At 37.6% G+C, this 26,558-nt stretch overlaps 1 protein-coding gene across 2 annotated transcripts in view; it reads right to left on the reverse strand.

The window, feature by feature from the left end:
• Positions 1–26,558, reverse strand: part of WWC3 (WWC family member 3) — a 103,065-nt gene that overhangs the window by 34,216 nt on the left and 42,291 nt on the right. For both annotated transcript variants that reach the window (XM_074168390.1, XM_074168480.1), the window contains exons 3-8: positions 23,228–23,431; positions 20,016–20,092; positions 17,514–17,593; positions 11,096–11,225; positions 6,137–6,286; positions 4,024–4,097 (exon numbers count right to left, since the gene is read on the reverse strand). In XM_074168390.1, coding sequence (XP_074024491.1) covers positions 4,024–4,097; positions 6,137–6,286; positions 11,096–11,225; positions 17,514–17,593; positions 20,016–20,092; positions 23,228–23,431 — 715 coding nt within the window. The remainder of the gene's footprint in view (positions 1–4,023; positions 4,098–6,136; positions 6,287–11,095; positions 11,226–17,513; positions 17,594–20,015; positions 20,093–23,227; positions 23,432–26,558) is intronic.

Genomic DNA, 26,558 nt, shown 5'->3' on the forward strand with positions numbered 1-26,558 from the left:
AAAATTTTTATTTTTAAGAACTGGGAGATTTAGGTTTAGCTGACATGCCTAAGCCAGATATTTATGTGATATCAGACAAATTATTTCATCCCTAAATCAGATTTTCAGATTAGTTTAGCAGAATAAAGCTTACAAATCCACTGAATTTCACTAGAAACTGGGCAATTAAATCTTTAAACCTGCCTGCCCCAGTCAAATTTTAACAGGAAAATACTTGAATATGTTATGGTATCAGTACTGGAATGTTGCTATCAATATCCAACCAGCATGTATTTTTGTCAGTACAAGCACAAAATGCACTGACCTATTTCTTCTTGTGCTAGTACTTTTAAAAGCCCAAGTGAAAATTAATTTTGATAATGAGACAAGTCTGCAACAAAGTAACTATTCAGCAACTATACTGAAAAGAGTGAAGTAGCATTCTTAAAGGGAATGTGGAAATATTAAGCATAGCTGAGGAGGAAGCTTTTTCAAGGCTAAAATAAATCTGTTGACAGCCACTGTACAATTTCAACAATTGAACTGAAAAATAACATCTTTGAATTCAGTTTTACAGAAGGCATAAATAAATTACTGCTTTTGCACCCAAATTAGATAAACTGGTTGAAGATGTTTGGATGTATTAGTTCATTAAAGTCAGCTACCATCAGAGTGGATTATTAAAAAAAGTAAACAAATTACAGTAAAAAATTTTGGTGCTTCTCGTTGGTGGCATCATTTTTCATCTATCGATTAATACAATTCTCAGGATATGAGACACTGCAGCAATGACATTTCATGATCATTTGCTAATATACTTCATGTAGCCATTATACTGATCTGCACAACTTAAAGAGTTATCAAAGAAAAACAATTTGCTTTTGATTTCTCTTTCTGTGAAACAGTCTATTGAGAAAAGTGCTCCAGGGATACACTTTCCAGTGTGCAAATGCTTTCATGAGAGGTGGTCTCACTGAAATAGCAACTGAAACTAAAAACTGTATTTATCCAGGCAGCTTGGGGCTGTCTGTTCAAAAAGACCATCCTCCCTCCCTCCTGCTTCTCTAGAGGGCCACACGGACAGATCTGAGAAGAAATTTCACTGAAATAAGGTATAGTTTATTTAAAAATAATGGCGGGGAGGAGAACAGTGAAGAGTAAAGAGCAGAAAAGTGATTGAGCCTCTCTTCAGCATGACTGGCGAGTTAAAAAGTAGAATTTACATGCCTCCTCCCAGAGCCTGGATCAGACACAGGAGAGAGGACGGCTCCCCCAGTGTGCTGAAGATATCAGAACCCACCCACGGGAAAAATTAAATTGCAAATCATCCAACTTCCTTCCAGTGGGAAACTGAACCAAAAAAAAAAAAAAAAAAAATCTATGTGAATGTCTTAATCTATGCACACGCCAAACCACTTGGTAATTAGAGAGATTTTTCAAAGAGGAATTAAAATCAAATTATCTTTTATGAGGGAGGAGAGGTAATTTGGGAGTATAAGCCAACTTTTCTACTATCACACTGGGTTTCATCTCCCGAATTCCTCAAGACAGTTCATTCAGAAATCCCAACACTGCATTTGCTTGCTAAGACACCATACACAGAGAACATATTTTTATTTTTAAAAACTTCTTCACTACATATGGCAAATATTCTGCTCATATCTACAGCTGTATGATCTTCTGGCTAGATTCACAGGAGTGACTAAAACACAACATGCTACCCTTCAGTTTGTGGAGCTTTTTTCCTGCTTTCCTTTAAGGCAAAAGACATACTTTTCTCCTATACTGTATTTTAAAAGTATCCCATTAAAAGTTGCAAATAAAGACAGATTTTCTGTTGTACTTATTTGTTATATGTTTCCACACCCCGTTTGACAAGCAAGTAGTCATAATATACTGCTTTACAGTTGTGACATACTGTAGCATTTTAATTTTCTACTTTGTAGATTTTAATCCATCGCAGCACATTCCCTCACCCACACTGTGCAGTAACAGTAGATATTTCACCAGCCAAGGGAGAACGAACACAAAGATATTTAGTAGAGACAAAAGCCCTACAGAAATGCCAGCAAGCTAAGGGGAAGGAATGCATGATAAATGAAGAATGCAACCACAGAGATAACTGGTAGGGGCAATGAGCTTTGTGCAGTTCCACTCAAAAGCTGAAAGCTGATTACTTCCGTACAACATACTGGGCAGAATAAGGCTACTATTTTAAAGCAACTAACATGCTTTTGCTAAATAACGAGCCATTGACAGAGCTGCTATCCCACAACAGCAAAACTACCCTTACTGCAATCACTGTTTTCAAGTTGGAAGGTTAGTTACCTGGATTTTCTACACGTAATTAACATCAAACCTCAGCTCACTTGTGATGTTCAGAAATACTGCATTCCATGCATAAACAAGAGTTTGGCATTTCCAGCTGAGAAATGCTTCTGTTAACTTAAAAAAGAAAAAAAAAAAAAAAATCACACCAAAAAACCCCCCATCTTTTTCCTGCCGTAACACACAAGCAGAGAATTGTTTTGAAAAACACATAGAAAAGGTATGTCAAAAAAACGAACTAAAAATATTTAATATAATCTTCACAGCACCAGAAACTAAACAGTATGAGACTAAATTCTATCCTCCTCCTTTCAGCAACTGTCATGAATCCCTAAATTATCCCTGCACTATTAAAAGCTAAGTGTTAAGCCTGTTGCGAAACAGGACACTGATGGGTTTTTTGTTTTGCCCTTTTTTTGCCCAATTATTTAACCTTTATTAGGTAAAAGTCACTGGTATTCACATGCAGTATTTTACAATGAAGACTTTCATTCCAGTAACAAATCCTGAAGATTTAGCTGTATCTCTAACATGCTTGCAGCAATTCAGTTTTTTTGAAAGCCTGTATTGCGTCTAAATGTGGGTAAATTTTCCAAGAACAACAAAATGGCGAATTGCCTATAAAGCTTCCAATCCCTGCCAAGACATATGACAGCATTACAGTTTCCCCCAAAGAAAAAGTCACCACAATATGGAAAAAGTGAGGCAAAAGTATTGGGTTTTTTTTAACCTGTGTTCCGAGAGATGTAAAAAAACTGGCAAAACAGACAAAGTTGAAAAGAAAAAAGAAAAATCCTAACTTAAAAAAATTTTAAAAACTAAGGTTTTTCAAAGTTAACTACACAGAATCTTTTAAGTGTCAGTCAATTTTAATAGGAGAACGTTCTATCAACACAAATTAAAATAGTCATAAGTGCATAAAATTACTGTGTTAAAGTCATCATCTGTACTCTACTATTGTTCTGAATATGTGGCAAAGAGTTTGAAAGCAATGAGGTTAAATGAGGACCCACTAAACTGTACTAGTAGATAGTATTTTTTAAATAGTACTAAATAAGAATAGAATACTGTTACAAAACCATGAAAAAACACTGCAAGACTGACCTTCACAACAGAAATACTTATGAACAGCAATAATTAGATTGGAAGACATAGTGAAGAATTAATCTATTTCAAGAAATATTTTTTCCCTTTTTATTAGATGGTGGTGTCTTTTTTCCCCCCCAATCTCAACACTTATGTTTTATGTACCCTTTTGTTCAGCTCTGAACATCTTCATTTATCTCACAGGAAGTTCTGCATTCTCTCTTCAGACTGAGTTCACGACTTCTCTACACTGAACTTAGAACACAGGTACGGAAAGCTCTGAATGTACTGACAGAACATGCTGATAAGTGTAAATCTAAAGACTGTTATATATTGAGGTTTGAAAAGAAGGAGAAAAAAAATGTAAAACAATTCAATTAAACTACTGCAATTTTGTGTTTATACAAGTGCAGAACAGGGCTGACATTTAGCTTTATCTCTGCAAACAAATAGAATAATCTTATGATAAAGTCTTATGTTTACCTAAGCTTTTATTATCTGTGAACTACTCAATAGTAAGCAAATCAGTCTTCCTAAAGACATTTCAGCTAGGAGGCTGGTTCCAGTTCTACTTTAAAAACTTTAATCACAAGAGTAAAAATAAAAGCCAACAAATTTATCTTTAATTACCTTTTCTTGGCCTCTTCATATTGCCAGTTCAGTCTTACTTTGTCTACAAGTCTTGTTTTGTCATCAAACCCAAACTTTTGCAGAGTTGAAGAGCCAGGAGAGGGGGGAAAAAAGAGAGGGAGAGATGAGATTTTAAGAACACTCTCACAATAAAGGAAGGGATAAATCAGTCTCACTACAAAACCTCAATGCTGTAAATAATAACATAAAAATCAATTTTATGCTTTAGAAATATGAAACTGGTTCATTGCTAAAAAGACAGAAGGCAGATGAGCCCTTTCAATAAATTATGATCCTGGAAATCAAGGGTTAGCAAACAGAATCATTGATCAATGATTTGACAGCTTTAGAACTTTATCCAAACACAAGGAGCATTTTTAATTGAAATATTTTAGTACTTGATACTGCTATTTATGGATAGTTTAATTAGAAGTAATTCAGATTACATTCCCAGTACTGTGATGTGTTACCCAGCACTTAGATCATTAGTGTGTTTTATACACTATTACAAAAACAGCACCTAATCCTTGAACCAGTCATAGAATGCACATTTATGCTACAACTCCTACTGTATACAGTCCAGTTTCTACAGCAACTTCTCTCCATCTTAGGGCATCAGCAGTTCCCCTCTTCAGAAGTCTGCCTACAGTCTAATCGTTAAAACCCAAGTTGCCACTTAAGCGCATTGTTGCATCTCTGGATTTCTCAGTTAACTGCTGCTCTTGCTCTCTTCATCACCACATGTCTATAAAAATCCACCTTTTTTTTACTAACATTCCACTACTAACAATTCAGGAAAACAATTTACGTCATTATGTATTTTATTTTCCTAACAAAAAAAAAAAATCTATACCTGATAAACACAATTTTCAGACTATATTTGGCTTGTCTTGGGTGGCACTCAATGCATATTGTGAATGGGAAAACGCTGCTGTTTTCCTTTTGGTAATTCATTTTGGAATCAAATAATCACATCCACCACCAATCCAAAAAATGACATCCCAAAGGCATCATCTGCCTAACACACTGAAAGACAGCCTGGTGTTAGCGAAGCTTTTCTAGATGCTTTAGGAGTTTATCTTTTTAAAACCATAGATTTCCTCTTCTGTAGAAGTCCTCTGGAGACACCCAGCTTAGCAACTACTCATCAGTGAAAGATGACAATAGAGGAGGAATGGGATGATAAAAGCCTACAATTAAAAAGTTATATAGCTCAACAAAAATTTCTAACCAAACGTGTAATAACACCCATAGTGCTACCAAACAACAGGTTGTCGTCTTCTTGCTTTGTTGTCAATCTCATCCACAGAAGCAAACATTTTATTGCTCAAGAACAGCTAGGCTGTCACAGCGCAAGCCAAACTTTTATTATTCGGAATACACAATTTCATTCACACAGAACTACTTCCAAGGAATGATAATATGTTCCTCTCAAATACCACATTTAAAGGCTCGTTTGAGCATAAAGGTATGACAGACTAGAGCAGAATTTTTTTTTTTTTTAGTTTTTAAGAAACATACTTTGGGACTCTTAACACTTCCCTTATCTCAGTCAGGAGAAAGGAACAGACGTCTACCCTACATCTTTAATATGCATGAAGGATGATGACAAGCATGATAAAAACAAGATTTAAAATAAATAAATCAATCACTACTACCAGTAGACTAACATGGCACAATGTTGCACAATCAGGTCTCTACTGCAACTTCAAGATGGCCAAAGTGGTTCTTTCCTTCCTGCATCACTATGAGAAGGGGTCTGCGGACACCTCAGCAAAAGCTGAGATGAACCTGCAGTCACCAAAGTGATGATGCGAGAAGTGCTCTGCCGGGCTGGCTGAGTCTAGGAGCTGATTTTACCTGTCACTGACCTTCAAACACACTCCTGTGCCATGCTCAAGTAGCAGAACCATAAAACCCACCACTCTTAAGCACTGTTTACATGCTCTGGAAACAATAAGCAAATGCAACTCCCTCACCACCAATATCGCTTTAGTTTTTTCGTTCTGCAATGGCCAACACCTCTTAAATTACAACAGGAAATAACGATGTATCACTATAGTACAAAACCAGGTTATTTTCTACAGCAAATGTCTCACGTAGGAACACATACCTCTCCAGTGATGTCAGTCTGAGAACAAGCATCGCAGTGTTGTTGAGGTAAACAGGAGTCACTGAGTGAACTAGAATTGTGCTGGAGATCCTGCAGGGAATCTGTAATACAACAGCTATTCCTGAATCCATCTGTTAACTTGGCCAGGCTCTACAGGAGAAGAGATTAAAAAATAATAATTAAGAAAAAAACCCTAATTTTATAATTATTTTATTAATAAAAAAATCTAATTAGAAATATGACAGGTAGCTTGCCTATAAAGAGCTATTTACAGAATGTAAAATTCATCATTTTGTTACTAACATGCAGAAGCTTTGCTTTGAAATAAACCTCTCCTGTTAAAAGATGCATCTAACAGTAAACAGGGTTTTTTTCCAGTTATTTGTTTTAGATCTATGAATGTTTTAACTTTTGTATGGCTTACAGTTCTTTAAAAGTAGCAGCTGTCAATTTTCAGGTTAGCTGATAGGGAAGACAAGTATGATTCACCTGCCCTTTTGCCATCTTCTGCCCAGGTTACATTCCTTAGCCACTACTGCCATCACATTCAACTTGATGAATACCTTGTATTGATTGTTATTTTTATGACAGCTGATTTCACCCTTGTGCTCCCCTACCAAACTCAACTAATGGAGTCAAGAAGATGAATCTCTATAACAGCAATTGGTTGCTGCTCACAGAATGGCAAGACCACCTTGCAGATGAAGGTATCCAGATTCAGAGCCTAGGAAGCATCTGTAGGAATTGCAGTAGGACTGAAACTAGCCAGAAAAAGTAGCTTTTTCTGGTGGCCTCCATTTCCAACATACATACTCTGTCCCTTCATTCGCATTATATACTGGTCCCTCCCTCACGCCTGCCTCCACCAGAGACAAAAAAGAGGGAGAATACCCAGCCTGGTACAGGACACAGGAGCAGGAAGGCTCCCTAGACACAAGAGAGGGGAGCTTCTGCTCCTCCCTGCCACCCCCCTGAATATATACTTTGTCTTCTGCCTACTGGAAAGAGGCAGGGAGAGATGTAGGTACCTAGTATGTCCTTAGTATGAAGGACAAACAAAATAGTTTCCTCTTAGTCCCCATAAAGCAAAATTCAAGTTCTATTGCTGAGAAGTCCCTAGCTAGTGTCTCTATCCTCCAAGACTTGTTGCCAAATGAACTACTCCACAACGTGGCAAGAAGAAAACCAAAGTGTCTTCCACTTTATGAAAACTGAACCTTGCAGAGTCCCATCCAACACCCTTTATCAAAACTCACTGGAAATCATCCATCAGTCTCCTGCTCTATAGAGGATCAAAATGGAACCCTAATGGTTTATAACATGGAAATAATAATTTCAAATCACGGATACACAAACATCAAACATTTAACTTGTCCTCTTCCCAGTAAAGCTGAGCCAGTGAATTGAACAAAAACTGAGCAAACAGAAAGTCTGAGGTTTCTCCCAAATAAGCTATGTCACACCTGGCACCTTTGGCTAATGTGTATTGTGTTACAGGCATATGTAACACCAAAGGCCCTGATGCCAGAACTTCAACCTAAACTTCTTCCCATATTTCAGCTATTTCATGCACTCCTGCTGTGCTCCTGACACCCTCCAGCATCTCCAATTAGGTAACAAAAGGATGCTTGGCTGCTGGCCAGGCTTCCTAACCAGGCACAGCTGCTGAACCCTGGATACTACTTAAAAATTATATAGCATTTGGCAGGTGGCAATCACCAAGTAGCATCACCTTAACTTACATCTACATGCATAGGTGACTATGCTCTAGGATAAACATATATGGTTTGAGTTCTAGTTGGATGAACTCAGTGAAAGCACAGCCTCCAGCAATCCCAACATGGGAAACTACAACCGGAGTTAACATACTTTTAGATAGAAACAATTTACATGAACTGCTAGGAGTAATATCCTCCTCCCCAGGTATATGGAGGAATCCATCTTTCATCTGGGGTTTATGGATTGTTCATAGCAATCCCACAGAAACTACCAGATCAGCCTATCATATGGATGTGAAGTTCTAGGCAGAGCAGCCCCGACCTCCTCAAAAGGAGAGAAATGAGCACTGTCACTTCAACGTTGATCTCTTGCTATCTGATCTGGGAGCTCTCTGCCATATACAATTTCAGTGCAGTTCCTATCTAACCTAGTTAGCTTAGTTAACTGGTAAGGAAAAGAAAGGAAAAGAAAAAACAAATTAAAGAAAAAACAAAACAAAACAAAAAAACCAAACACAAAAACCATACTCTAATGCTTCCTAAGGATAAAGGACAACATTTTAAAAGCATATGCACATACTGAACAGAACCAAAAGTATGAAAGGGTTGGGAAGAGAGACCCATGCTGCTTCCAGGAATCTAACCAGCACCTTGATTACTCAATCTTGCATAAAAAGCTCACCCACTTTTTTTGAGCAGTGAGACCGCATATTTGGCTTTATTTGTAACCACAGCACCCAGTTTAAATCTGACCACCCTCTTCTTCCCCCATCAGCCTTCTCTCACACAACTCAATCCAATTATCAAATTTTTATGACAGCTACAATTTTCCAAGCACCTACACAAGACTGAGTCACTTCTGTGTTTAGTTCTGTTGCTTACACTGGCCAGATTTAAACTAAGAAATAGTAAGAAACTGTCTATTTCCTTTCTCTGAAATAAAAACCTATCTGTTTACACAATACTTCAAGCTCCTCTATAAACAACTTTCGAAACAAAAAGTTTTGCATAAGAAAGCTTGTCTCACCAACAATAGCTTTACAATGTAGCATCTGGGAGGACAAAACAATTTCAAAATTGATAGGAAATTAAAAAACTAATTCTGAACTCATTAGGAAGATACTTAAAATAGACATGCACTTGTTCGACAAAGCTAAATAAATCCGTAACAATAATCTTCAACTAATTATAAAAAGACAAAGCACAGAAAAGTTTGGTGACAACAAAAATTACTTAATTTTTTTTTGGTCAAAATTTTTAAAAAATATCAGTCAGAAAGCTGGATATTTTTGCTGAGCACAATAAGTTGGCAGTAATACACAATTCTTACAACTGTAGATGAGGTAAAGTACAGCATTACATTTACTTATTACAATTGCGACAAAACATGCAGAACTGTTTTGCATGCTAGGCCTGCGTGGAACAATGATTTTCTAGATTCTCCTGGATTATATGTCTATTATTGGATGCTATCACAACAGATTGTCATTAATTATAAAAATGATAGCTCCTAGACTAGTATTTCCTCTATGTCACGTAGACCCATGAAGAAGGATGGCAACACTTTTCATTTTCGCTTCTGTCTTGTGCAACCTCTACATTTTGGTGCTGCCAGCATTGTCCAATCCCTGATGCTAAGCTTGATCCTAGACTTCTAACTCTCTCAATACCATATTTAAAGGAACTGTAAGTGCACTTAAAGTTTGATCTGATATGATTTTTGAGGCACCTCAATGTTTACAGCTGGATTTAGTGCCACTGAAGACCGAAAATGTAAGGAAAAGGGGGGGGGGGGGGGGGGGGGGGGAATCTAGTGGGGGAGTCAAAACAAGGCCAGTAGTTAAAGCTGCTCCAAGATCTCACACACAAGTCTTTAAATTACAAGTTAGTTTCCTAAAATGTGCGTCACTGCATCCATGAAGAACTGCCTTTCTAATCATTTCTTGCTAGCCAGGCGTGTGGAAGACTGAGAATCACTTTAAAACTTGGCCAACACAAAATACCAAATATGTTAAAACTTGCCAAGGCAGAAACTTTTCATAGTGACTTAAATGTTCTGTCTACTTGAACAAGGATTTGTGGTCCATCAGCTGACCTTTGGCTAATGCTTTGGAGACTGAATAATTGTATAACTGGAAATTCATTATATATATATGCATATACATACACATATATATGCATATACATACACATATAATATATATGCATATTACAAGCTACTCATATCATTTAACAATTAAAAAAAACCACAACAAAACAGCAAAACACTACTGCACAGAAAACTGAAAGAAAATGTTTGAATGACAATATTAATTTAGTACTGTCCCGAAAAATTAGGTTACAAAGATGCCTTTTTCCATATAGCAGTTTGAAGACTGGGTGAAGAGAACTGTCCTTGTCCCCCCTCTGTACCTGCAGTGTATTTGAGCAAGTCTATACCGATGTCCCTGTAGTAGTAGAGGCTCCTGGCTCTTTGATCAAGCTCCCATCCCATGAATAACGCAGACATAGCAACTGAGAGCTCAAAGCAGGATGAAGAATCCATTCAAAAGTTAGATTACTACTCAGGCACCTATCTCCCCTCAACCCTCATGTTCTGATTCATAAAATAATTTAAAGCTTGCATGATGGTTTCTTTATACGTTGTATCTAATCATACGCTTTGAGGTTTTTGAGAAAACCTTTGAAATTAACATATGTCTTGGTATGGGTACTTAACAGGAGAGTTTGTGGTGAAAAAGCACTAACTGCAGCACAGTGACATAGAGATCCAGTTTTGTGAAATACTTATAAAAGGGAAACCATGGCAGACAAATTGGTAAACATTTTAGCACATGAATTCTCAGTACTACTTCATTATAGGTGATACAAAGAGACATTGAACAAATACCATTACACTTAAAGATATTTTGTTTAAATGCAGCACAATTACACCATAGTAATCTTTGATATAGTCAGCAGTAATGGAAAGCTATATTCAATAAACATGATCTAAATATAAGGATAGTAGATTATCTAAGAAAAAATTATGAAATGTACATGAAAACTTGTGTTCACAGTACAAACCGTGACCACTTATGTCTTTTGAGATGCCTGCTATTGGCAATTATCAAACAGAAAAATCAGTTTAGGCCACTCCACTTCCTTATTTAAAGTCGGTAGCCACAATGCAATCACAAACAAGAAAACAGAGGTAAGTTATTACTTTTTGGCAGCTATTTGTTCAGTAGCGTATTTTTACCTGCATAAGGTCCTGCCTTTCTTTTTCACCTGTGCATATAGCTTTCTTTATGGTTCGAAGTTCACTCATTATAGCTTGTGCTTCATCCAGTCTGTAGTTTGTATGAGCACTTGACATCTTACGATCAATCCTGTTGAAAAGATTAAGACACATTCAGGAATTTTCACATAAATAGGAAGCACAAAGATGTTTTATAACCTCTTGTTTATTCATGTACCTCTTAATTTCCAGGAATAAAATGATACTCTACTTGGAATTAACAAAACGGTGCCAACCAAGTACACTCTAAAGACAAAGCAATGCAATTATCTACCCAGGTTTTGCAGAACCAACAAATTTCCTGGTTTTAATGTCCTAATACAGAACTTACTTACAGGCAAGGTCTGTGGACTACTTCACATAACAAAAGTAAAATCAACCTAAAACTAACCTACTCAACAGTAACTCAAAAGATAAAGATATTAGCTGTCACATTTTCCACGTAGCACAACATATTGCAACACCTCCTCCAGGACTTCTATCTGATCTTGCTTTAGAAGTTTCTAACAAAGGTGTTTCATTTTCTTGGGAATAAATTTTTAATTCCTCAAATTTTATTGCAAACACTTTCCTGCCATTACAGGCAACTTTGAGTATCTTTTCTAGAAGACATCATCGTCCTGCACTAAGGAACATCACATGGGACCATCCCAGAAGATTTCAAATGCAAACTCAGCAAGGAGCAAGAGAGCTACTCGCTACATCAGGTTGAAGCACTACTACCGTTTCCACCTTGACATAAAAAAATATCTCATCCTAAGTAGGATATCCACTATCTCGGTTCTCAACTTTTTTTTCCCAGCAGTTCACGATAGTAAAGGACAACAGATCAGGACATAGAAGCCTAGTCAAGTGTATCACTTTGATAACCTGCTTTGATTTACAGATAAAGAACAAGACCAGAGACTCTGCAGAACTTAGAGAAGTACCATTTGGTCTTGGATTTATAACAAATGGTTATGGGATTTTAAACAGGATACCCACACCAATTAGTGAAAACTGTGCTAAATTCCTGTTAAAATACGAAAACCTCAATTTTCCTGCTAATCTAGCGTAGAAAGCGTGTATACAGAAAAAAAGTGGTATGGTCCCTAAGCCAATGCTAAGAATGAACATCTCCAGGAAAAGGTGACTGCTTAACAGAATTAACAATAAAACATACATCAGTCATTACATAGACAACAGTTTATAAAAAGATGTAGTAGGAGACGGTATGCTATACATATATGGCAAGAATACTCAAACTCTATTTAAAATATTTAGAATAACTAAGAGTTTCAAGATAGGCATTATATAAAGCTACGAGTGTCAACAACACTCACTCAACATGTTCTTCCAGTTAAACAAAATCAGTGACATTCCACTTGCAGCAGGTTACTTGCTTTAAAATTAAAATATTAAAATGAAAAATCAGAAGGCTTGAATGAAAATCCTGTCGTTTTATCATGCAGCTCACAATATTTAGGAAAAAAAAATGCAGGTTGGGTTTCTACAGTTTTGGTTTGTTTGTTTTTCTGACAGTTCCTGCTTTTAGAGGCAATGTAAAATAATTCTGATTAAGCACAATTTTCCCCGTGTTGCACTAAAAAAAAATAAATGTGTAAGCCTTTATGATTTTTGGTTCAAGAACAAGAAAGGACTTAAATGTCATGTGCATTAAAGCATTTTGTTTGGTTAGTTTTGTTTTCCTTTTAAGATGTTTATTTGAGTCTTCACTAATTTTTAGTTAAAATCCTGAAAAGATTAGATAAACCACGGTAAAACAACTAATCCAATTCACCAAAAGTTACATGAAAAAGGTAATGTGGTTTTATCTGAAGGTTACCTTAATGTTAAGAACATAGATTCCACCCAAACATTAGACCTGAAAATGCCTCCTACACAACTGCTCATTATACTGTTTGCCAGGTCCAAGGTGGCATTTCAGGAAAAGGAAATTATTTAATTTCAACCAGATTTTTGTCCAGTTAACCACATGTTCATGTTCCTGGACGTCACTTTGGAGCCCAACTTGTGAACTGATACTTGTTTAAGGAAAGAATCAAAAACGTTTCTGCTGCCAGAAATATTTGAGTTTAAATCAGTATTGCTGTCAACCCAAACTGACTTAAGTATCTTACAAAATTACTTGTTATTTATTGTCTGGTTGCTCGGGTTTTTTTCCTGCTTTCATAAAGCTCTAGTTTTGAAAGCCACAAAGTGAACAGGACTCTTCCATTTTATTAATGAAAACAGCATGATACAAATACAGATTAGACCTTTGTATGAACAGAAAGAACATTCACCTACTACACAAAACTATGAATAAAGTACACATTTTCTGAGGAAGATGTTTCTAGGATACACAGACTATTAATACACTCGCAATAGTGTCAATCCTATAGGGCAGTTTCCATGTTCCTCTATTTTCCTTCACATGCTTTTAAAGATGCAAAACTCCTTCCATCCTCACCAAAGCACAGGTCTGTAGTTGAATTAAAATCTAATTTTAAAGCTCTTGTCAGGTCTTATATCCTCTTAAACTAGTCTGTAGCTACAAATTTTAGTCAGTCCTAATTCCCTGTCTCTCCCAACTTGTATCAGCATTCCCTCCGCTCTCGTAGCCAACTAGCCGAGTTCTCATTTCCTTTGTTGCTAAACGCCTTCTTCCTCCAAAATTCCTGCCTGTGATCAGAAGGGTCACTGAAAATACAGGCGAGGAGGAACTGCTCCTCGCTCTCAACCCCTGCTGCCTGCTGGGTCAGAAGAAGGGATTCATTCCAGGAAAGGCTCATCTTTAACCCTGCAAATCTGGACTGCAACAGGACCAGCCACACCTCAGCGCAGAGGCGCCTGTAGAGGCTGAGGAACATGGTCACGCAGGGTGGGATCTTTGCAGGCTTTAAAGAGTCAGCTCTAGAAAGCCTCCAGTGGGCAAGGACAGACTGTGATGTCTAAAAGCTTATCACAACATTGCCAAATTTGGATGAAACTGTAGGAAATACAGCCCTAACAAAAAGCCGCAGCACTACAAAATTTGAAATTCTGACTGTATTGGAGTTGTAGAGCTATTTAATAAAAAAAAACCTTCAATCCTCTCTCCCCCCATAAAACCCCGCTTTTCTCTAGCTGTTTTGTGGGTTTGTTGTGTGGTTTTTTTTTTTTAATTCTCCTCAAAGATGGCTAAGCCATTTTACTAAAATTGAAAAGAACAGAAAACAAAACACAGTCCAAGGCAGACACTGTACGTGGAAAATGTCAATGCAAGAGATTTGCATTTAACAAAGGCATCTGAATCAGGCAGCAACATGAAATGATGGAAATACTGAACAACTTCACCATCCCCACCATAAAATTTGTCGCTTCTCTGAGAGCTCTACTCAACAGAAACTGGAGAGGGAGTTGCACAGCAGCAGGTTCTGATACCTGCTCATAATGCCATTCTGGTCAGACTTTCAAAGCAAACATTCAGCCAGATGTGAAGCCCAAAGTGTGACAGCTCCTAATATTGTTCTTGGCTTGTACTTGAAATAAAGCAAAGAACATGGCTTTAAAACAGCTGAACAGGATGCATGCCATTCTAGTTTGGCAGTCACTTGAAGATTTGACCTAGCACAAGAAGGAAAAAAATTATACAGACCAAAAATGTAGAAAAGGAAACAAAAAGGGGAAATGTCTGAGATGTAAGAAACTTTGTTGTGGGGTTTTGGGGTTTTTTTGTTTTAAAGAAGGCAGGGGGAGGGGGAAGGAGACCCCAGAATTTTTGTTTTAAAGAAGGACCAATGAGTTTCTTTTCATACAGTACACTTACTTTGTAGATATGCAAAAAATAAAATACTTCAACTTTAGTACTCGACTTGGATAACCCTTTTCTCCTGACAAATAAAAGGAGTAGGGGAGAGATCGCCCAGCGACAACCTAGAGCACAGTTAGGCCTTTAGCCTGATTTGTCTGGTGACTACACAAGGAGGCTAGAGAAACTTCTCTTGAAGAGAAGAGTCGTTAGACAGTGCAAGAACACTCCAAATTGGCTCATTTCACACACAAGGCAAAATACTCAAAAGAAAGCACGTATCTTAACCAGAAAGGCAATTAAAAAAATACTTAAACACAAAACAAAACCCACAAGCCTCTGGTTCACAAGTGAAGAAGTCACTGCAGAGAGCAGAGCTCTGCAAGGCACAAACACTGACAAATCCACTGCAATCCTGGGTAATGCACAGGCAAGACCTTCTCCCCAGCTTCAGTAAGCAACAACAAATGCCCCCCAGTGCACCAACAGGACAAGAGTGACTGTAGCAACAGCAGCAGTGAGCAGCACCAAAGTACTAAGTTGAGTTGTCATGCTTGAACTTTTAAACTGGACGATTAGAGTGCCCACTGACTAATGAGATACACTTTAAAATAATTCTTGTCTTGAACATCTCTCCCTTCTTGAAGTATCCGTATACTCTCCCCTCTTGGAGTACAGGCAACTTCACTTGGGCTAAAATCCAAGACTAACATTTGCATTCTTAATCATTCACAGACTTTACTTTTCAAAAAGTTGCACTACTTTGCTGGACTATCTTAAATGAATTTGTTTTAATTAAAACAATCTCGAGTTTCAAATGGCTTTCAAATACTTTCATCATCCTAGTCAAGTTGTCGGTCCTTTTATAAAACAATTGAACCTGTACCCTTAAAATAACCCAATAACCAAGAGAAGGAAAACAAAGTAGAAAAGGCAAAGCAATTCTTACTTACTCAAAGAAAATACAATTAAGAATCTTAAAACAAAATTGCTTTTGCTATGTTACTGCTTACGTATTAGGCCACCATCCTAAGATGTTGACTATACTTAAAATATTACTTAAAATATTTGCTGTTTCAATATACTCAGTGCTTTGCTTCACTAACTTTCAGTTAAATACGTTAACAATTCCCCTAAATACCTGTAAATGCTTCATGTAGTCAATAAAAATATATTAATGCCTGAAAACAATTGCAATATATCTGCCAATGAAGGATTTTAGTTGAATAATTTTTCTTCTCTGAAGCTTTTAAAATGCATTATAAAACAAAAGAACCTTGTAAGCTTAAAAAAAAAAGCAAAACCAAAAACCAATATGAAGTGCATGGGCTACTCCCTCTTCTTTAAAAGTAAAATCTGAGTTTATATTTTTTTGTTAACGTAATACCAATCAAAAAATCTAAGTTGGAGAATAAGTAACCTAATTGCTCTGGGATCCCCAGAACATTGCCAGGATTCCCGGAGTGAAAGTGTGCACCCATGCTTTGTAGCACCAGTGCAATAAATCCAAAGCTTCAAAATATTTCCATGGATACTGTACTGACGCTGCAAAACACATCAGAAGCATTTCAATGTTTTCAGGAAGAACCTGCATTAGGCAGTTGGTCCACATGCATGCTGGTAAAAAGGCCAAGATTTGTAAATGCATGGCCACACGTCCAAGGAAAATCCAAGAACTGTTCAACATATGGTCTAGCCTCTAGCCTTGTTGAACAGACCTGGAAATCTCAACAACTTCTGTTTACCTGCCATCTTTCCCACAGCCTAGCAACCCCTCTCCCTATCCCACTGGGCTTCCCGCATTTGTGCTGCCTGTGTAGGTGATTAAGCAGCGCACAGATGGAAAGCACTCAGTTCCCATCTGATGGCCTGCAGGAAGAGTAGCAGGGAGAGGGGCTACCACAACACTTCACAACTTTTGCCACCACTGAGAGTGATGGAAACAAGAGCATAGGCTACCTAATAGCCCTGGGAGCAGTGGCAAATTACCCCGAGCTACCTTTCCTCCCAGGGAGGAGACAAGGAGTCACATTTATATCCACTGATTCTGCAGACACGCAACAAAATCCAAGGTCTCACAGATGATCAGATCTACTGTACAGACTTATTTATAAGGTATAATGTGCAGAATGAGACGGCCCGACCATCAGGTAGGAGTAGAAGCAGTGTTGTAGCGTACAGCCTCTCCCCCAGGAGAAGTATTGTGCCCAGCCACAAAGCATTCATACTCTTCACGGGATAACTGCTCCACTGCATGGTGCTTCTGGCTGTACTCCAGGTGGTAGGTAACACCAGAAAATGTTTGAAAAATATTTTTTTTTAAATCTAATTCCACCTCAACCACATTTTCAGGAAGAGTTAAAAAGCAGGGCCTATAAACTGGTTTTGCATGTGGATCTATGAAATCATCATTCCAACCAATTCTGTCCAACCCTTCTTCCATCATTTCATACTGTTCTCACCCCACATCACTGTCATAGCAGAAACTCTGAAGCAAAGCAATTAAAAGGTTTCAAACTTTTCTTTTTTTTGCAATCGTTTTCTAAGAAATTCATTCCAAGGAGAATAAATAAAAAAAAAATATCCTCCCACAAAGTCTTAACTTACTCTTGCAGAGTTTCCACTCCTTTTTCCTTATACTGCAGCTCCTGCTTCATCTGTGCCAATTCTCGTTTTAGCCTAGAAAGCTGAATATAACAAAATAAAGTAATAATATGTAACAAACTTTCATAATAAAAATAATTGTTTTTCAAATACAAAACCTTAAGTTACTTCAAAAAGTGGAAATTATAATCGAAGTTATCTTTTTTTTTTGCTTTAAAATTTGCATTAAAATAACAGAAGACTTTCTGAAATACATGACCAATCAAACAGCAGTCACAACATTCAACTTTCAAAGTATCAGTTTCCTCATCTATTCTATTGGTTTCCTACCTCCCAATAGCTTACGCTAACAGCTCACAAGTTTCAATCCATATGATCTTTCTTTTCCCCTTGTACCAGACAAGCAGCTCTCAGCTGTCTTCAACTCTTTAGTCAACTTAAGAAACAACTGAACATTCAATCCTATTTATTTTTCAATCCAAGACAAATTGACTGGCAACAGAATTGGCCTTTCACCCAGAAATGGCAGCCTGGTTTCCCACAGTAATTTTCATATTGTCCTGCCCTCTCAATACCCCCAACAGTTACCTTGATCCAACTAGTGAACACAAATCAAAAGTGACAAAGCAGCAATGTCTGCAAAAACATATTTTTGTGGTTTTATGAAAAGTTACCTGAGTAGGTTGGGCAGACCTCAGAAGAGCGCTATCAGCACCAAGAATGATCTGCAAAGAAATAGCTTCTTGCCCTCCAAAGCTGACAGATAACCGAGAGCAACAGGGGGAGGAAGATGCAAGGGACTATGGACAAATGGGGGGAATGGAGGTGTTTTGGCATGGAGTAGTGAGACATGACTGAACTGAGAGACCAAAAAAGGACAGGGATGGAAGAAAAAAGCTCTCTCATCTAAAGCCATCAAACTTGGTACCTTTTCTAAAATTTACCTGCAGTGCTCTTGATTTTCACATGTAGGTCAATACATGACAAAACTATTAGTAAAAAAACAAACAAACAACAAAAAAAAACAACCACACACATTTCATACATATCCAGGATAAGTTAATTTTGTCAGCTCTAGTCCAAGAGTGAGGGGCTTCACAGCAGTTCCAGGGATGCAAACCAGGACTGTCAGAGTCCCACCATCCTGCATGGCCCTCCGCTTCTCTATGTGTTTTGAGGAAAGGACAAGAACACATCACACCAGCTCCCAAAAAGCTCCTACACCCTCATCAACACTTTCAACACTCAAAAGCAAAACTAAAAAAAAAAAAAAAAAAGCATCACTAATACCATGTACACACACTTCATAGTGCATATTTTATTCTATTACCTGAACCAACTCAATGCCTTTGCACACATTCAGTTGAAAGTTATCCTGTGCACTTAGGAGACCATTATGTTTTAAGATGCAGAAACAGAGATAAATAGTCTCATAAGTGAAAACTTTGTTTATTTTCTTTAAGTATTTTTTAAATAAATAAGGCTTGTTTTCTTGTTTAGAATATGCTGACATTTAGAGCATGTAAAAGAAGCAAACACTAGTCAGCATGTAGTAAACTTATACAGATAGAATAAATGCCTTTGAAGGGTGGTGAACGGGATTTATTTTCAGAGGCACTCGTGAAAAGTGGTCACTACAACAAAAATGGAACACTATCCTGCAAAGATCAGTATTTTTTGTTTATTTTGTGAGCTGAGTGCCTGGCATGCTAAATCCCGTTTTATCCATTAATAAAAAGAAACATACAATTTAGAAATAGGTTCTAGAGCTTAATATTACATACTGCTTTTTATAATTGTTTATGACTGCTATATCAATTTGCTTGAAACGAACATGCTGACTTCAACGCTTTGCTAAAGCAGCATGGGAGAAATTCAAGAAGTCCGCTATTCTTCATCAAAAACCGTGCAAAAAGAATGATTCTAGTTTAAAAATAACAATGGAACATTGTTAGTACAGAACTGTCTATCACTGTCAGAATGCTTGAACTCTCCTCCCCTCATAGGAGCCAAAAAGTTCTATTTGGCCAACATGTCTACTGAATTGTGAACAGATTTCCATATAAATGGCTAAATCTAGAGTTCAATGACATCCACGGAACCCCACTGAAAATGGGCAAATGGGAAAATATGAAGACAGTGGTTTTGAACTGCACTTAATCATGAAAGAATTTGGCCGTAGCATATTTACTGCTTGTAGCAGTTCGCACAGAGAAAGCAATTTCTGAAAGCCTGGTTGAGTTTACCTCTGATATCCATGACAAAAATCTTTATGCTTGTAACATGGAAAAAGCATTACTTTGCAAATCACTGAAATGCAGTAAATATAGATTCATTTTAATAGAACAACATGTAAGAGTAGAAAAGCAAATTTTATTACTTCCAAAAATGCATGTAACGTCCAGTGTAAATACTAAGGTAGAAGAAACACACATAGTTTCCCCCCCCACCTTCCCTTCCCCGTGTCTAATTCATATTTTTACAAAATGAAAAAAGATTACTCACTCTGTCACGACGGCTGGCTATTTCTGCTTTAATCTGATATGGATCATACTTGGTGTTAGTTGAAAATCCAGAGAATGCTAAACAGATGGAGAACAGCATTTTACATTAATATTTTTTCTTCTTTAATACACTTGTTAAGATGTGGCACTACTTAGAATGAATGTAGTGGTCTATTATGTGTTAGAAGTCACTAGGTTTTAAAATAATCCTCTGTGCTGAAGTACAACTAAAGAATTACCTTGGCCTGCCTGAATTTTTTCTTTTGTCCTGAACAACAATAAAAATTGTATATAGCAGCACTGCATATTGCCTAAAAGCCACCAGCTTCCATGACAGGATGGTGGTATTTACTGATGCAAGCAATTTGTGTAACATTAACAATTGCTAATCGCTTCCTAGGTATGTTGAATTGACAGTACGATAGGGACCAAAGCAAAAAAACTACTGTCAGAACAAAATTCAATCAGTTACAGAGAGAAGTTGCCACTTAAAGCAACAGTGCAGGGAACCGACATACATATCAACCTCTGGCAAGCGAGCTCTTAACACAGTGTATCTCAAGTCAGGAGATGATTTCAAGCTGTGGCATCACAAGCTAAAGCCCAGGCAGATGAAGTAAAGGTTCTAGAGGACAGCCTGGGCAAGACCAACCATGATTTATTGAGTGAGCCATTGACAGCAGCAATGACCCACTGAAAAATTCCCGGTATGCAAATGGATGGGGTTGTGCTATTAGACCTACCATCCTTTTGTAGAGCTGAAGGCTGCTGCTTTGAAACCCATATCCATGTCTGCATTGCACTGAGCCTTTCAACTCTCAAAAGAATACTGCAATGCCAAGGTCATGTCAAGCATGCAGAAACTTGCCAAAATGAGTAGTCATGCCTGGACTAATTCTCTAAATCCAGGATTTTCTATGGATTTTTTTTTTTTAAACAGCACTGATCACAACTGAGTCACAAAACTGCTGCATGGGCACCTCCCTGCCAACCCACAGCTGAGCTCACACCACCTCCCACTCATGAGCACACGACACTGAGTCAATGGCAGCACCCAGAAGCAGAGAGGAGGAAAACAGTTTGTGAAGTTTTAGTTCTTTTAACGCAACAGATTTAAACAAGTGGTGGCGGAGTCAGGTGTAAGCACCCAACTTTGGCCATCTAATTGCACTTGAACTAGGAGCCTAGTATTTCTGTACAATAAATGGAGAAGCAAGCATCCCAGAGTGGAGCGAAGGAGTCAAATTAACAAAAATAAGTGGAGAAGCCCTGGGGAACCTCGAGTTGACAGCATGATTAATCCCCAAAGGGATTTCATTATTTTTTTTAAAATATATCATCTGACTAATCAGCCCATCCCATTTTCTCAAAACAGATGCATATGACTTTAAACCAATATGAAATATATTAACACATCTGTAGAAAATTAAAATATTTTTTCACCTCAAAACAAGACGTTTTATTTAAATGATTTTACATTATCAATTCCATAGATATATCTAAAAAATAAAACTATCAGAAGACTGAGAAACATAAAAGTCAATTGACGTAGCATTTGCACTCACACTACAGATAACCTCTAATTTTGTCATTTTCAGTCATATTTTGTTGCTGTTTCAAGCAACTTGTCTTTCCAAGAGCTGAAAAACAGTTTATATTTTTTGAGTATATTATCTTCAACAGAAGTTTCTTTCCATATATTCACCTGAAGTAATTCAACAGAATAGCCCACAGAAATATTGCAATTTTTCTGATAAAATACTGGAGACACTGTCATTTACTCTATTTCAAGTCTTTAAAGAGTAGTTAAACACTTGACAAACAATAATTCTTTTTAAAATTTTTCTTAGTAAGAAAAAAAATTATCAGTCTTAATGGTTTTTAAGAAACTTGAACATAACAGGGAGAAATGAGACTTGTCACAATCATGTGGTAGATCAATTCACAGAATACCTATATTAAAAACTAAAGAAAAGATGAGAGAATCCCAGTTCAACAGTAAAAGGACACTTGGTCAAGACCATCTGGGACACTTCAGTCCTAGAAAATATCTTTTATTCAGGATTTTGGCATACATAGGAATTACCCTGGATTAATAAATACCACTGGATCACTAGCTAAACACTTCTATCCAGATGCCTGCTTTAACCCCCTCTCCACGGTCAAGTTTCTTGAACGTCTTCAGTAAGCGCTAAGCAGAGCTTCCCATATTTATCAAGTACTTGGCATTTACCAGCCAATCCTGCAGTCAAACAATAGCTGTACACATGGCAGCCACTGAGAAGCCACCAGCACAGTGAAACTCCACTACATTTCTACGTGGCTCATGGGTATACGCACTTCATAGAATCATAGAATGGTTTGGGTTGGAAGGGACCTTAAAGATCATTTTCTTCCAACCCCCCCTGCCATGAGCAGGGACACCTTCCACTAGACCAGGTTGCTCAAAGCCCCATCCAGCCTGGCCTTGAAAACTTTCAGGGAAGGGGCACTTGACACACTTCTTTGAACTAGACTGTTTTGACTCTTCAGTAAAGACACCTTTTCCTGCTGCACCAGCCAACAGCCATAACAGCAGTGCAACAACTTCATATTCCAGAAAAAGTCTACCATCTACTCCAAGTTACTAGAGACACCTGAAGAACGAAAAGGGCAGGAAATCAAGGCTCTACACCACCTACACCACCAGCACTAGCATCAGAGGCAGGCATTCAAGAATGAGGTGCACTAATGAAACACCGCTTCCTACATCAAGAGGTACTCTTGACCACAACACCATGTCCCTAACTCTATAAAAAGTCGATAAACCAAACACAGATCTGCAGAAGGCTTCCACTAACTTCATGGTTCCTGCCCCCCCATTGCTGAGGATCAAATAATCTATGAATTTAGGAGTGCAAGTAGGTGGCTGGTCCAGCAACGTTCAGTCTTCAATTTGATGCCTTTCATGAAGCATCACTATGGTTAGCTTCAAGATGGCTAGAAATGCTAGCTGGGATATATCCCTGTTTAATGTCAAAAAGGCATATTCTAATAGACCTAACAGGAAACCGAAGTCCCTGAATAGCAGAGTCAAAGGATGGCGCATCACTTCTGTAGTCAGGTTCTTCATTCAGAAGAGAACTGGATGATGGAAACCAGCTTCACACTATTTCTTACACCACATATTGTAAGAGGTAGGTGGGTAAATCACAAGAAGGCTAGTAAACTCACAGCTGGCGTAAGAACGGCTGTCATCCTCACACATTTTGTGCAATTGTTGATATTCTTCTTGGGCTAGTTCAAAACGCTGCTGCTTTATTTGGTAAATCTCCTTCTTGGCATTGAGTGCCTCCTGGGCAACTACTAAATATTCCTTTAGCATGCGTTCCTGCTCCCTTCTCCATTGCTCCCTTGGGTCCTCAATTTGCGTGAGCTCTAAGGAGAAAAGCATTCAAAAAAAAAAAGTAGTAATTTGCAAGACACTTTATTACACAAAGTACAAACTATTTTGTTAAGAACTGTTCTCAACTAGCACACCTAACACTTCAGTGCTCAAGCCTGGACGAGAAGGAAGGACACAGTGGAAGAACAGGAAAAGCCCTTTCAAATATAAAAGGCATTTAAATTTGATTCTTTTCTTTACCAACTAGAGCAAACCCAATCAAAACAGCGTTTTGGCTCTAACCTTCCCTTGGAGGCAACTTGAAAATTCTGAGAACTATCTAAAAGCCCAGAACCATGTAAGAGAGTAACAGATATTGCAATGCTTAATCCATAACTTTATAAATTATTGGAACAACCTTAAGATACTACATATAACTTCACAAATATAAAATCAGTAAAAGGTCAATGAATATACCTGTGTAATTAAGAAGAATAAGGTCACCCAACAGAAAAGTTAGTGTTTTAATCTCAAATCCATAAAAGAATTTAAATTGCTTCTTTTTTTGACTTAAGAAACAGCACTCTCAGACTTTCCCTTTCCAGGGTTTAGAACAGTTCATATTCAAACACAAACCAAAAATAGGTTTCCAGCACAAAATCTTTCCCGTACATAGTGATTTTCAAAGTTATGACCCTACAGCAATCTCTTTGCAGTTGCAAAGACATTTAAGAAGGACACATGCTTTAAAATCCTAAAAAATTATTGATTCATTTATTTGTTTTCTTTTTGTGGTGATGCTCAAGCTAATAAATATGTTTTACATGAGGATGTCCACGTAAAGTCTCATGTGAATGTTAATTTCTGATGATTGAGGCTCTAGTGGTAAGGAGTTGCTGTAGATGCAATGTCAGTGTTCAAAGTCGTGGCAGAACCTGCAGCACAGTCAGGAGGTAAGCACCTAGTCATTTTTTCCAAACTTTGTTTCTCATGAGATGAAAGCTGGTTATGTTTTGTATTAATCTTGTGTACATAATTCAGTATATTGATGTCAGTGATGAAATAAGAAACTCTAAAAGATTGAGCCCAACATATTAAGAACTCTAATGGCGTCAAGGTCACAGTAGCAGCTCTACCATTTGAGAGTCATTTGCAAAGTATATAAGCAAAAACACAAAGCTCATCTATGAACAGTACTTCCAACAGATTTGTATATTAGGTTCCTAATAACCTTTTCTCTCAACAGCTGTAACTTTTCTCTCCCCACAACTCCTCACATTGCAACAGTATAAAGATCATGTCTATAATTCTGCAATTTCTCCCCACATCCCAGGGACACCCTGGATTCCCAGCAGCACCTTCTAGCTCCAATGCCTCCAAATGCCTCTGCAGCCCAGGCCAGCATGTGCTGTGGCTTGTTCCAGGCTCCATAAATCCTGCTCTGCATGCAGGACAAGCGGAAGAAAAACAGACTTCACATTGCAGCCCATCCTTTACCGAGGGCATGATAAATTTGCAACACTACTTCATCTGTCCTGAAGTACTCCTGAAATCTGTGCAAATACAATATTCCTAAAACTGCTAATCCTCTATAGAAACTATGCAGAAATTAATAAATATTTGTGATACAGAAAAGCTGGGTCCCAGTAAGTATCTCTTTTTGAATAGGAAATTAATAGTTCTAATCTCAATAAACAGCCAAGGCTAGAACATTATCTTGTATCACACTTTAAGCTTCTGAGGTCCTATACTACAGGACACTGCATCCCTTCTTAAATTATTTCAGAAGCCTTCTCAAAAGCTAGCAGCATTCTTCTGAGGCAGAAAACTTCTTCAGTACGGTAGTGACGTCCTTTTCTGTTTTTACACAGTACAGAGGCTTCGCTTTGCCCTGGATTTCTACACAAGTTTGCCATGTAAGAGCAAAACTAAAGCTACATTGTAAGATAAAATTCACTTCCTTCATTTCTTTATAACCAATTAAAAAAAAAACACCAAACAAATCTACAGTAATATAAGAACAGCCCCAGACAAACGCAGAGAATATATTATTCCCTCACTGGGGAATGCCCAACTGGTTAAAGGAAACTTCAAAGGCTCCCGAGACTCTGAGGAGGAGGGAAAGGAATTCTGCGGCTGGCAGCCACCAAGGTTTTTAAGCAATGGTTGGACAAAAGCCAAGAGCAGCTTAGTAAGGGTGTCAACAAAGTACTGAATTTACAGAACAAGATGGAGATCAGGGTTGGAAGCACCATTGAGATTTACAGAAGATTCCTCTGTTCCTGGCGTTTTTCAATATAAATGGAAAGTTATTGCCTAGAAATCTTTTTATTACTTTCTGGGTAAACAAACATAGCAAGAGGCTTGGAAAAAATCAGATGTATTACTGTTTTCTTTTAAAAGGTGCAAGGGCAAAGAGCTTGAGATGGTGCACAAAGCATGAGAGGTCCCTGGTAAGCATAACTTCAGAAATACTCCCTTTGAATTACCCCTTGCATTTTTCTCACAGTGTTTCTTGAAACCGAAGCACTTCTGTTTTGTCAATTAACACAGAACTCCAATGCTGTATAAAGCATTTAACCTGGCCAGCCACAAAAGGCAGTCTGAATGTTTTCACGTAGAAGTTGCTGTTCCAAGTATTTTAGACATAGTTCAGAATATAATGTAAGGGACTCATTTCAGAAAAATATTTCTTCAGTTCCTATACCACCTCTGCCACTTGCCTGACACCATCTCATGATGCACATGATTGTCAATTCATTAGTTCTTGCTTCTACAAAAGAGGTTAATAGTCTTGATTGGTACCTTTGTTGTCCACAGTTTAAAATTGGACAGAGTATCCTACTAATTTTTGAATAATCATTATCCAGCTATAATATCAACTCTGTCTTCCCTCTGAATATAAATCTTGCTTGTATATGCAAGCACTGTATTAGCCTCAGGGTGACAAACCCATTTTACTGTGACGGTTGAATTACCATTTAGGATAATATCTGTGGGCTGCAAGTAATTAGTTATCATGAAAGAGACAAATTTTGCAACCTTGTTAATTGCAGAATGATTCCTTTCACTCAGTTCAGCACAGGCCCTATGAAGTTTATATCCCTCTGTTCATATATTACCTTTATTTAATTCCTAATATGATTAGCTTTACTTTCCCAGACCCACTTATATTAATCT

Source organism: Numenius arquata, chromosome 1 (genome assembly GCF_964106895.1).
Source record: "Numenius arquata chromosome 1, bNumArq3.hap1.1, whole genome shotgun sequence".
Taxonomy (NCBI): Eukaryota; Metazoa; Chordata; class Aves; order Charadriiformes; family Scolopacidae; genus Numenius; species Numenius arquata.